Consider the following 12,524-nt stretch of genomic DNA (forward strand, 5'->3'; position numbering starts at 1 on the left):
CTACGCCCTCTCCCCGGTTACCCTCTACGCCCTCTCCCCGCTTACCCTCTACGCCCTCTCCCCGCTTACCCTCTACGCCCTCTCCCCGCTTACCCTCTACGCCCTCTCCCCGCTTACCCTCTACGCCCTCTCCCCGCTTACCCTCTACGCCCTCTCCCCGGTTACCCTCTACGCCCTCTCCCCGCTTACCCTCTACGCCCTCTCCCCGCTTACCCTCTACGCCCTCTCCCCGCTTACCCTCTACGCCCTCTCCCCGCTTACCCTCTACGCCCTCTCCCCGGTTACCCTCTACGCCCTCTCCCCGCTTACCCTCTACGCCCTCTCCCCGCTTACCCTCTACGCCCTCTCCCCGCTTACCCTCTACGCCCTCTCCCCGCTTACCCTCTACGCCCTCTCCCCGCTTACCCTCTACGCCCTCTCCCCGCTTACCCTCTACGCCCTCTCCCCGGTTACCCTCTACGCCCTCTCCCCGGTTAGTCTCTACGCCCTCTCCCCGGTTACCCTCTACGCCCTCTCCCCGGTTAGTCTCTACGCCCTCTCCCCGGTTACCCTCTACGCCCTCTCCCCGGTTAGTCTCTACGCCCTCTCCCCGGTTACCCTCTACGCGCTCTCCCCGGTTACCCTCTACGCCCTCTCCCCGGTTACCCTCTACGCCCTCTCCCCGGTTACCCTGTACGCCCTCTCCCCGGTTACCCTCTACGCCCTCTCCCTGGTTACCCTCTACGCCCTCTCCCGGGTTACCCTGTACGCCCTCTCCCCGCTTACCCTCTACGCCCTCTCCCCGCTTACCCTCTACGCCCTCTCCCCGGTTACCCTCTACGCCCTCTCCCCGCTTACCCTCTACGCCCTCTCCCCGGTTACCCTGTACGCCCTCTCCCTGGTTACCCTCTACGCCCTCTCCCTGGTTACCCTCTACGCCCTCTCCCTGGTTACCCTGTACGCCCTCTCCCCGGTTACCCTCTACGCCCTCTCCCCGCTTACCCTCTACGCCCTCTCCCCGGTTACCCTCTACGCCCTCTCCCCGCTTACCCTCTACGCCCTCTCCCTGGTTACCCTGTACGCCCTCTCCCTGGTTACCCTGTACGCCCTCTCCCCGGTTACCCTCTACGCCCTCTCCCCGGTTACCCTCTACGCCCTCTCCCTGGTTACACTGTACGCCCTCTCCCCGCTTACCCTCTACGCCCTCTCCCCGCTTACCCTCTACGCCCTCTCCCCGCTTACCCTCTACGCCCTCTCCCCGGTTACCCTCTACGCCCTCTCCCTGGTTACACTGTACGCCCTCTCCCCGCTTACCCTCTACGCCCTCTCCCCGGTTACCCTCTACGCCCTCTCCCCGCTTACCCTCTACGCCCTCTCCCCGCTTACCCTCTACGCCCTCTCCCCGCTTACCCTCTACGCCCTCTCCCCGCTTACCCTCTACGCCCTCTCCCCGCTTACCCTCTACGCCCTCTCCCCGCTTACCCTCTACGCCCTCTCCCCGCTTACCCTCTACGCCCTCTCCCCGGTTACCCTCTACGCCCTCTCCCTGGTTACACTGTACGCCCTCTCCCCGCTTACCCTCTACGCCCTCTCCCCGCTTACCCTCTACGCCCTCTCCCCGCTTACCCTCTACGCCCTCTCCCCGCTTACCCTCTACGCCCTCTCCCCGCTTACCCTCTACGCCCTCTCCCCGCTTACCCTCTACGCCCTCTCCCCGCTTACCCTCTACGCCCTCTCCCCGGTTACCCTCTACGCCCTCTCCCCGCTTACCCTCTACGCCCTCTCCCCGCTTACCCTCTACGCCCTCTCCCTGCTTACCCTCTACGCCCTCTCCCCGCTTACCCTCTACGCCCTCTCCCCGCTTACCCTCTACGCCCTCTCCCCGCTTACCCTCTACGCCCTCTCCCCGCTTACCCTCTACGCCCTCTCCCCGCTTACCCTCTACGCCCTCTCCCCGCTTACCCTCTACGCCCTCTCCCCGCTTACCCTCTACGCCCTCTCCCCGCTTACCCTCTACGCCCTCTCCCCGCTTACCCTCTACGCCCTCTCCCCGCTTACCCTCTACGCCCTCTCCCCGGTTACCCTCTACGCCCTCTCCCCGCTTACCCTCTACGCCCTCTCCCCGCTTACCCTCTACGCCCTCTCCCCGCTTACCCTCTACGCCCTCTCCCCGCTTACCCTCTACGCCCTCTCCCCGCTTACCCTCTACGCCCTCTCCCCGCTTACCCTCTACGCCCTCTCCCCGCTTACCCTCTACGCCCTCTCCCCGCTTACCCTCTACGCCCTCTCCCCGCTTACCCTCTACGCCCTCTCCCCGGTTACCCTCTACGCCCTCTCCCCGGTTACCCTCTACGCCCTCTCCCCGGTTAGTCTCTACGCCCTCTCCCCGGTTACCCTCTACGCCCTCTCCCCGGTTAGTCTCTACGCCCTCTCCCCGGTTACCCTCTACGCCCTCTCCCCGGTTAGTCTCTACGCCCTCTCCCCGGTTACCCTCTACGCGCTCTCCCCGGTTAGTCTCAGTGGATGTCGTATATTTGGACTTTCAGAAGCCCTTTGACAAGGTGCCACACACGAGGCTGCTGACCAAGTTAAGAGCCCATGGTATTACAGGAGAGTTACTAACGTGGTTAGCGCATTGGCTGATTGGTAGGAGGCAGCAAGTGGGAATAAAAGGATTCTTTTCTGGTTGGCTGCCAGTGACTAGTGGTGTTCTGCAGGGGTCGGTATTGAGACCACTTATTTTTATGCTGTATATCAATGATTTAGATGATGGAATAGATGGCTTTGTTGCCAGGTTTTCAGATGATACTAAGATTCATGAAGGGACAGGTAGTGTTGAGGAATCAAGTAGGATGCAGAAGGATTTAGGCAGACTAGGAGAATAGGCAAGAAAATGACAAATAAAATACATCCAACACACACAAAATGCTGGTGGAACACAGCAGGCCAGGCAGCATCTATAGGGAGAAGCGCTGTCGACGTTTCGGGCCGAGACCCTTCGTCAGGACTAACTGAAAGGAAAGAGTAAGAGAATTGAAAGTAGGAGGGGGAGGGGAAAATCTGAAATGATAGAAGACCGGAGGGGGTGGGGTGAAACTAAGAGCTGGAAAGGTGATTGGTAAAAGGAATACAGAGCTAGAGAAGGGAAAGGATCATGGGATGGGAGGCCTAGGGAGAAAGAAAGGGGGAGGGGGGCAGAAGAGGGAGATAGAGAACAGGCAAGGAGCGATAGGCAGAGAGAAAAGGGAGGAGGGGCATTAAGAGAAGTTAGAGAAATCAATGTTCATGCCATCAGGTTGGAGGCTACCCAGATGGAATATCAGGTGTTGTTCCTCCAATGAAATGTATGGTCATGCACTTTGGTAATAGAAATAAATGTGTGGAGTATTTTCAAATGGGGAGAAAATCCAGGAATCTGAGATACAGAGGGACTTGGGAACACCCTGGAGATTAACTTGCGGGTTGAGTTGGTGGTGAGGAAGGCAAATGCCCTGTTAGCATTCATTTCAAGAGGTCTAGAATACAAGAGCAGGGATGTGATACTGAGGCTTTATAAGGCACTGGAGAGGCCTCACCCTGAGTATTGTGAACAGTTTTTGGCCCCTCGTCTTAGAAAAGATGTGCTGGCATTGGAGAGGGTTCAGAGGAGGTTCACAAGGATGATTCCAGGAATGAGAGGGTTATCATATGAGGAATGTTTGATGGCTCTGAGTCGGTACTCGCTGGAATTCAGAAGGATGGGGGGGGATCTCATTGAAACCTTTTGAATGTTGAAAGGCCTAGACAGAGTAGATATGGAAAGGATGTTTCCCTTGGTGGGGGAGTCTAGGACAAGAGGGCACAGCCTCAGGATAGAGGGGCACCCTTTCAAATTGGAGATGTGGGAAATTTCTTTAGCCAGAGGGAGGTGAATTTGTTGCCACGTGCAGCTGTGGAGGCCAGGTCGTTGGGTGTATTTAAGGCAGAGATAGATAGGTTCTTGAATGGACATGGCATCAAAGGTTACAGGGAGAAGGCCGAGAACTGGAGCTGAGGCGGAGTTAGGAAAAAGGGTCAGCCATGATTGAATGGTGGGGCAGACTCGATGGGCCAGATGGCCTAATTCTGCTCCCATGTCTTATGGTTACACCCTTTACCCTGTACGCCTACTTTCTTTCTCCGCCATCCTGAATCGGGAATCCATATAATTTCCTTTGCCCCTCCTGAAATCCCCTCATCTCTGACCCGGAGTGAACCGTTGTAAGAAACGTCTGCCCGCAAACCGGAGATTGGTCACGTCTAAGCGAAAACGCTCTTTATTTCACCGCAGCGACTCGGGCGCAGACACTGCAGGGGCGGCCGAGATCAGCGCCCTGATCTATCCGCCCTCCCCTCTGCCTCCGAGTCGGATGAGTTGGGCACCATGTATCCGAGGCAGCGGGTGTGGGAATCGGCTCCAGGCTCCGGCGTGGCTGCTGCCGCCCAGTGTCGCTCCCACTCCAGCTCGTAGGGACAGGCGGCCGCCCGCAAGCCCGGGGCAGCGCCGCAGTTCGGGCACCTCGGGGCTGCGGAGGGCGGCCGCCCAGGGGGAGACTGGGCCAGCGGCGGCATCTCCTCGCCCTCGGAATCTGAGAGTGTGACCGGGATACGGCAGCGTTCCCTCAGCCTGATGGGAGGGGAGTGGCGGGGTTGAGCTGCCTCCTCTGGCGGGTCGTATAAAGAGGCGGGGGAGTGGGAGGGCAGTTGATCGCTCTCCTTGTGCGGGTTGGAGGAGGGAACGGACAAACGGGAGGTAGGCCGAGCGGTCTCCCTGAACGTGCTGGGCAGAGATACAACAGCCTCCCTGAGCGGGGCCGAGTAAGAGGAGGAGGGCAGGCGGCTGACGGGCCGAGCGGTCACCTTGAGGGGCTGACGGGGGCCGAGCTCTGTTGAGCTGTCGGAGGTGGGCGTCCGGCGCCGTCTGACCAGGCGGGTTCCGGGCCCCGGCGGTGGGCTCGGCTCTCGCCTTTCCTGGGCCCACGGGGCGCCGCAGGTTTGGTCGAGCCCCGGGTGGTGAGCGGCAGGCGGACTGATGCTGGAGCAGGGCGGTGGGTGCCCGGACAGGACAATGGCCCGGAGGATATTGATCAAGTCCTGGATGGTGAGGATCAGCGCTGAGGAGTCGGTGCCATGTTGTTGTTCTAGCTCCCGGTGCCGGGGCTCGGACGGACGTGTGCTACAGAGCCGGGAACCGCTGCTGGAGCTGGAAGACGAACTGCTGCTGGGACGGGCGGGGGGCGGTTGCAGGCCTCCTGCCCCCGTATTCGCAAAACATCGGGGTGCAGCCACTGGTCGCTGCGGCACCGTGGATCCCGCAGGAGCCTGAGGTGTAAGCGGATTCTCCGCAATTGGGTCGGGCGAGGGAGCAGTTTCCGCAACTGTCTGTTGTACAAGAAGGGGCTCCGCAACTGTCTGTTGTACAAGAAGGGGTTCCGCAACTGACTGTGGTAACTTAAGAAATTCCACTGCGGTGTGCGGAACACGCGGATTCTCCGCAATTGGGTCGGGCGAGGGAGCAGTTTCCGCAACTGTCTGTTGTACGAGAAGGGGTTCCGCAACTGTCTGTTGTACGAGAAGGGGTTCCGCAACTGTCTGTTGTACGAGAAGGGGTTCCGCAACTGTCTGTTGTACAAGAAGGGGTTCCGCAACTGTCTGTTGTACAAGAAGGGGTTCCGCAACTGTCTGTTGTACAAGAACGGGTTCCGCAACTGACTGTTGTACAAGAAGGGGTTCCGCAACTGTCTGTTGTACAAGAAGGGGTTCCGCAACTGTCTGTTGTACAAGAAGGGGTTCCGTAACTGACTGTTGTACAAGAACGGGTCCCGCAACTGACTGTTGTACAAGAACGGGTTTCGTAACTGTCTGTTGTACAAGAAGGGGTTCCGGAAATGACCGTGGCAAATTAGTGAAGTCCACAGTGCTGTGCAGGACACATGGGTACTCCGCAATTGAGTGGGGCGTGGGAGCAGTCTCCACAGATGGTTCCGCAACTGACTGCGGTAAGGCAGAAGTTCCGGGAACTTCCTGCAATGAATAGGGAGTCGGCAAACTTGACTCTGACGAGGCAGAAGATGTCACTGCTTTCCTGGGGGAAGCAAGGCTGTCCACAGTAGAGGGAGAAACGACCGAAGTTGTCGCAACCTTTTCTATTACCGTGGTAGACTGCATGCCGGGTTGACGAAGAGACAGGCGGGAGAAGCGTTCGCGGGCCGGTGTCGGGATTCTGGCCGATGTGTCGACGCGGAACGGCTCTCCCACCGTCCCCTCGGCGTCGTGAGGCGGAGACATTAGCGTGATCAGATTCTTGGTAGTGACAGGCAAAGGGGACGACAGGGAGATCCAGGGCCTCCTGTCTGCCCTCGGGGTCGGTGTGTTGGATGTGCTGCGGGAAGAGCCTGTTTTGTGCGAAAATCCATCAGACGAACCCTCTTCCAGCGATGTGGAAGGCTTTGCCTGAAGGGATCCACCTTGCGCGAAGTGCTGGGATTTCAAATCAGCGGGGCTCCAAGAGAGACAGCATTCTGTAGGGGCAGAGAACACAGTTTGTATTTGTGACGGTAACGGGGCAGCGCCTGATAGACACTCCGCGCTGGTCATCCCTAACCCCGCTACCCCCAACTCACCGGCCCTCAAGAACCGAACGAGATGCTCGCAAACTTCCATGGAGAACATTCCGGCTGGTTTCAGCACTGTGGCATTCGGAAATGGGATCGGGAAAAGCTGCATCAGCCAGCTCCATCAAGGGCACTCGCCTCTCCAACATCAAGGGCATCTTCAAAAGCTAATGGCTAAAATCCATCCTGACGGATCCCGTCACTCAGGGCATGCTCCCTTCTCATTGTTTAATTTATTCTTTTATTCTATATATATTCCCCCCTTCCCCCTCCAGTTCAACATGTGGATGAACAACACAGGCTACCACTGTCTACATCCCCCCCTTGCCCTGTATCTACCATACCAACTGCTGCTGTCCAATCTTCACCCACACCCCAGCTCCCCAGTCATCACGGACTCACCTTCACGACTGAGCGGGTGAGAAGGGCTCTGGGGGAATCGGACACGGAAAGCATTGGGACCGGATGTGTGAACCCCAGGTTGCTGAAGGAGTGTGCTGAGCAGCTGTGTGGAGTTCTCCAGCACATTTTCCATCTGTCTCAGTCTGGAAAGGGTCCCGACTGTGTGGAAAACATCACGTGTGGTCCCAGTTCCCAAGAAGGGCCAACTGAAAGTCTGGAATGACTACTGTCCGGTGGTCCTGGCTCACCTCTGACCCCTGGTCAGGTCACCCCTCGATCCTCTGCAGTTTGCCACCAGGAGCACGTTGGAGTTGACATTCCTGTCATCTACCTGCTGCACAGAGCCTACTCCCATTTGCAGAAGCAGGGCAGCATCATGTTTTTGATTTCTCAAGTGCCTTCAAAACCATACAGCCCTCATTGCTGGGGGAAAGCTGCGTTCAGTGTAGTTTGTTACTTCCATTGTATCCTGGATGATGGCCTACCTGACTGGCAGACCACAGTTCATGTGGCTTCAGAGCTGTGTGTCAGACATTGGTATAAGCAGCACTGGGGCCCCACAGGGGAATCTACCAACTGCCTTCCTGTTTACCCCATAGACCTCGGACTTTAGATACAACACGGAGTCATGTCATCTGCAGAAATTCCCCGATGACTCAGCAATGACTGGGTGTACAAAAGGAGGATGGCAGGATGAACACAGGGCCCTGCTGGAGGACTTTGTCAGATGGTGCGAGCTGAATTACCTGCAGATCAGATGATGATGGACTTTGGGAAGACTAAGCCTGTACTGCTCCCAATTACTACTGATGGTGAGAACGTGGGTGTAGTGAGGACCGACAGGTACCTGGATGACAGGCGAGTAGAGCACCAACACAGAGGCTGTGTGCAAGGACAGGAGTCTCCTCGACTGAGGTCCTTTGGAGTGTGCAGGCCTCTCCTTCACATGTTCTACCAGTCTGGTGTCACCAGTACAACCTTCTATGCGGTGTTGTGCTGGGGCAATGGCATCGACACGGGTGATGTCACCAGGCTCAATAAACTGATAAGAAAGGCTCTGTTATAAGAGTTAAAGTGGGCATATTGGAGGCTGTGGTAGGACAAAGGACCCTGCGGAAAATCCTGGCGATTCCGGACAATCTCACCCTCACCCTCTGCATGCCACCTTGGCTGAACAGAGGAACACTTACAGTAATAAACTTTTCTTTTTACAATATTTTTATACAGTCATAAACTAAGACAACCGCGCGGCTCCAAAGAGTGTCATGTGAGGTCACTCTTACCCTCGGCCACTAGGCTCTAGAATGAGTCAACCTACAGCCGGGGAAGTGAAGACTCCTCCTCTTAGACTGTTTGAAGTAACTTATTTTTTATTTTCTCTTACTTCTCTTCAAATATTTGTATATCTGTGCACTTTTAATGATATTGTTACACTAATTTCCTTGGGATCAATAAAGTACCTATCTTACTGTAATGTACTGCTGCCAGATGACAACAAATTTCACAACTTATGCCAGTGATATTAAACCTGATTGTGATTTTACTCACTGTTTCCCCATTCCTATTTTAACCAAGGTGGCATGTGGTTAAGGTGTTGGACTAGTGATCTGAAGGTTGTGAGTTCGAGCCCCCTCTGAGGCAGCGTGTTGTGTTCTTGATTCGATTAGTTAAACACAAGAGATTCTGCAGATGCTGGAAATCCAAAGCAACACCCACAAAATGGCAGCGTCTATGGTGGGGAGTAGCCTTCTGAGTTCCTCCATCTGCAAAATCTCTTATGTTTACAAAATGCTAGAGGAACTCTGCAGGAGAGGAATAACTATCTGATGTTTCAACACGTACAAACAAGCTGGATGAACTCAGCAGGTCGGGCAGCATCCGTTGAAATGGATGAAATAGTTGAATGTTAACGGATGCTGTCTGACCTGCTGAGTTCATCCAGCTTGTTTGTACGTCTTGATTTGACCACAGCATCTGCAGTGTACTTTGTGTTTTAAATTATCTGATGTTTTTGGCTGAGACCTTTCTTCAGGACTGGAAAGGAAGGGGACAGTAATCTGTACCTTCACTCCAAGTGGTCAACCTAACCATCCGGTCCAGGGATGGGCTTCGGGACAGGTCCTGGGCATTGGGATTAGCTCCCCCGTGGGAAAAGCAACATGTTCTCCTGCAGTACTGGCACCAGAGACACGTGTAGCGTGATGTTGCGGGCAGTCAACTCGGAGAACACACAGACCGGGACCACTAGCTGCAGCATCTGGGATGTTTCACTTCAGCCTGTCATAGAACACTTACAGGGCAGAAACGAACCCTTTGGCCCATCTAGCCCCTAAAATATAGGAGCAGAATTAGGCCATTCAGCCCATCAAATGTGCTCTACCATTCCATCATGGCTGATTCATTCTCCCTCTCAACCCAATTCTCCCTGTAACTTTTCACACCCTGACTAATCAAGAAGCTATCAACCTCCACTTTAAATATACCCAATGACATGGCCTCCACAGCCGCCTGAGGCAAGCAATTCCATAGATTCACCACCCTCTGGCTAAACAAATCCCTCCTCAACTCTGTTCTAAAAGGATGTCCCCCTATTCTGTGTAGCAGTCCCAGACCAGCCAGTAGCTGTGACAGGGTTTATGGGTTACAATACGGATTCACCCGGTTGTGACAGGGCTTGCGGGTTACAATACGGATTCACCCGGCTGTGACAGGGTTTATGGGTTACAATACGGATTCACCCAGTTGTGACAGGGCTTGTGGGTTACAATATGGATTCACCCGGTTGTGACAGGGCTTGCGGGTTACAATACGGATTCACCCGGCTGTGACAGGGTTTATGGGTTACAATACGGATTCACCCGGCTGTGACAGGGTTTACGGGTTACAATACGGATTCACCCGGCTGTGACAGGGTTTACGGGTTACAATACGGATTCACCCGGCTGTGACAGGGTTTACGGGTTACAATACGGATTCACCCGGCTGTGACAGGGCTTGTGGGTTACAATATGGATTCACCCGGTTGTGACAGGGCTTATGGGTTACAATACGGATTCACCCGGCTGTGACAGGGTTTACGGGTTACAATACGGATTCACCCGGCTGTGACAGGGTTTACGGGTTACAATACGGATTCACCCGGCTGTGACAGGGTTTATGGGTTACAATACGGATTCACCCGGCTGTGACAGGGCTTGTGGGTTACAATACGGATTCACCCGGCTGTGACAGGGCTTGCGGGTTACAATACGGATTCACCCGGCTGTGACAGGGTTTACGGGTTACAATACGGATTCACCCGGCTGTGACAGGGTTTACGGGTTACAATACGGATTCACCCGGCTGTGACAGGGTTTACGGGTTACCAACGTCGCTTCTCGATGAGCACCATGAACAGGAGGCAATGGGTTTGTCACCACCCCGGAAGTGCACCTGATGCCAGTTATCGTTATGGACACAAGATCAGCCTTACGGAGAGTGAACCACGGATAACACCAGGCTCAGATGGTGTTTCTGAATGGACCAGGAATCTCCAAACCACCATGGATCACCGGTGTCTCCCTCCTCCCTACTTGCGACATTTACTGGGACCGTTGCGGACGAAGGGCCTGAAGCTTTGCTGAGGATCCCCACCACCCTCCCACAATCTCCTTGACCCACGACCGTCAGGGAGGAGGTCCAGGAACCTCAGGACTCGGACTGCTGGACTGGGTAACAGCTTCTTCCCTCAGGCGTGTTATTGACTTATTTATGACAATGTTTTGGTTTCTATGTTGTGTGGGTGCACGGTGAACTGGAGTGATGTTGTTTTGTTAGGTTATATACATGTACAGTCAGCTGACCACCATAAACTTGAACTTGAGATCCGTATTGAGTGTGAGGTAGCGAGACTACCCGCTGCGTCACGGTGCCGTCAGATTTCTTTGGTGCGACTTTTGCTGGTATAGCTTCCTCGGTCCTTGATAATCCCTGGGGTTTGAGTTCCATCTCCTTCCCTCCCCTCGAGTTACACCAGTCCTCATTTCCCAAAGCTAACCCACTCAACATCCCCTGGCTCCTACTGGCCCCACCTTCTCCACTGGTCCCAGAAGTCCAGGAAATGGAAGACTACCCCCTCCCTCACTGAGCACAGGTTCATCATCACTTCCCTGTGGCAGCAAGACACCATCTTTCCCTCCTCTTCCTTATCTCTGCTCTCCTCCCTACTCTCTGCTTCCCTTCTCCCGCTCCCCTACCTCCTATCTCAGCTTCCCTCCCCAACCTCCTTTCCCTCTACCCCTCCTCTGTCTGCCTTCCTCCTCCACCCCTCTCCCCCATAATGCCCCCTGGCTGCCCCAACCCCACCCAGTCCATCTGCTTTCTGCCTTCAGTCAGGGAAGATGGTGGAGGTGGAGACACTTGGCCAGGTGTGTGATCTGAGGAGGGGTGGACTGCACCATGTGAGCAGGAGGGGAGAGGCTTTGGTCAGGACGTCAGCCCAAGTCAGCTCGTCAGGTTCTGGGCAGTTCCTCGGTTCCAGTCTGTGCTCACGGTGGGTGGTGAGACCGTCAACATTCATTCAGTTGGCTCTCCGGAGAAAACGTGCCAACACCAGCCCCCCTCCCTCTCGTAACGCATTCGGTACCTGGTAGAATGCTTCGGAAAAAGCCTCTGGCATCCTCACATCGTGCTGGAGCGCCTTGATCCCGGACAAGCACCTGGTGATAAACCCTGGAGGAAGATTTTACAAAGTTGGCGCTCTTTGGTGACCTCCTCATGGCCAACTCGGCACCAATCAGCCCCGTCGAGTTCAACTTGAACTTCCTGCAGAGAAACGCAATGGGAATCCTGCTGTCGGGTTTGTACCATTGGATCAGTTTACTGTCCGACACCAGGAGCTGGATGTTGGTGGTGTAAACTTCACAAATGATGTAGATACTTCTAACAGAGCAGATCCAGGGCATGGTGTCCGACACCTTCAGCAACCTGGGCTTAAGGAAGAACAACGAAACTTCCTTGTTGATATCTTTAGCAATCAGCTTAACCGATTTTAATGATCCTTCGTCAATAACCAACTCCTCATAGTCAAAATCCTTTGTGTATTCCGTTTGGCGCTTTATCCCATTCTCCATTGTCTCAAATGTCCTGCTGTCGATATTGACCAAGATCTTCTGTAAAGGTCCCAGGGGGAAGAAACGTTTCCGCTGAAAGAGGTGGGAGCCTGTCTTCTCCGATTTCTCCAGGAGTACGTTCATCAGATTGTAATGCTCCGCATCTTCCAGGTATGGCACGGGGACGACGTGCACGCCCAGGTAGGTGGAACACACCTGGAGAGCAGACAGAGCACAGGAGAGTCCTGGTGAACACAGTGCACTTGGAGGATTGTGAGCAGACAGAGCACAGGAGAGTCCTGGTGAACACAGTGCACTTGGAGGATTGTGAGCAGACAGAGCACAGGAGAGTCCTGGTGAACACAGTGCACTTGGAGGATTGTGAGCAGACAGAGCACAGGAGAGTCCTGGTGAACACAGA

General features: G+C 55.1%; 1 protein-coding gene across 1 annotated transcript; it reads right to left on the reverse strand.

The window, feature by feature from the left end:
- Positions 1 to 3,005: 3,005 nt before the first annotated feature.
- LOC132390988 (proline-rich protein 36-like) lies at positions 3,006 to 12,140 on the reverse strand. The gene is made up of 2 exons (XM_059963565.1): positions 11,638 to 12,140; positions 3,006 to 6,518 (listed from the first exon to the last, which is right to left on the reverse strand). Exons 1-2 carry the CDS (start codon positions 12,122 to 12,124, stop codon positions 4,324 to 4,326), a joined length of 2,682 nt encoding a protein of 893 aa, XP_059819548.1. The 5' UTR covers positions 12,125 to 12,140; the 3' UTR covers positions 3,006 to 4,323.
- Positions 12,141 to 12,524: the final 384 nt, after the last annotated feature.

This window comes from Hypanus sabinus, chromosome 3, assembly GCF_030144855.1.
Source record: "Hypanus sabinus isolate sHypSab1 chromosome 3, sHypSab1.hap1, whole genome shotgun sequence".
In the NCBI taxonomy this organism is placed as follows: Eukaryota; Metazoa; Chordata; class Chondrichthyes; order Myliobatiformes; family Dasyatidae; genus Hypanus; species Hypanus sabinus.

Coding starts and splice junctions, on each gene's coding strand:
- LOC132390988 (XM_059963565.1), bottom strand. CDS start 12,124: ATGGAGAATGGGATAAAGCGCCAAACGGAATACACAAAGGATTTTGAC. Junction 6,519..11,637: donor TTTCCGAAGCATTCTACCAG/GTACCGAATGCG, acceptor CTGCCCCTACAG/AATGCTGTCTCTCTTGGAGC.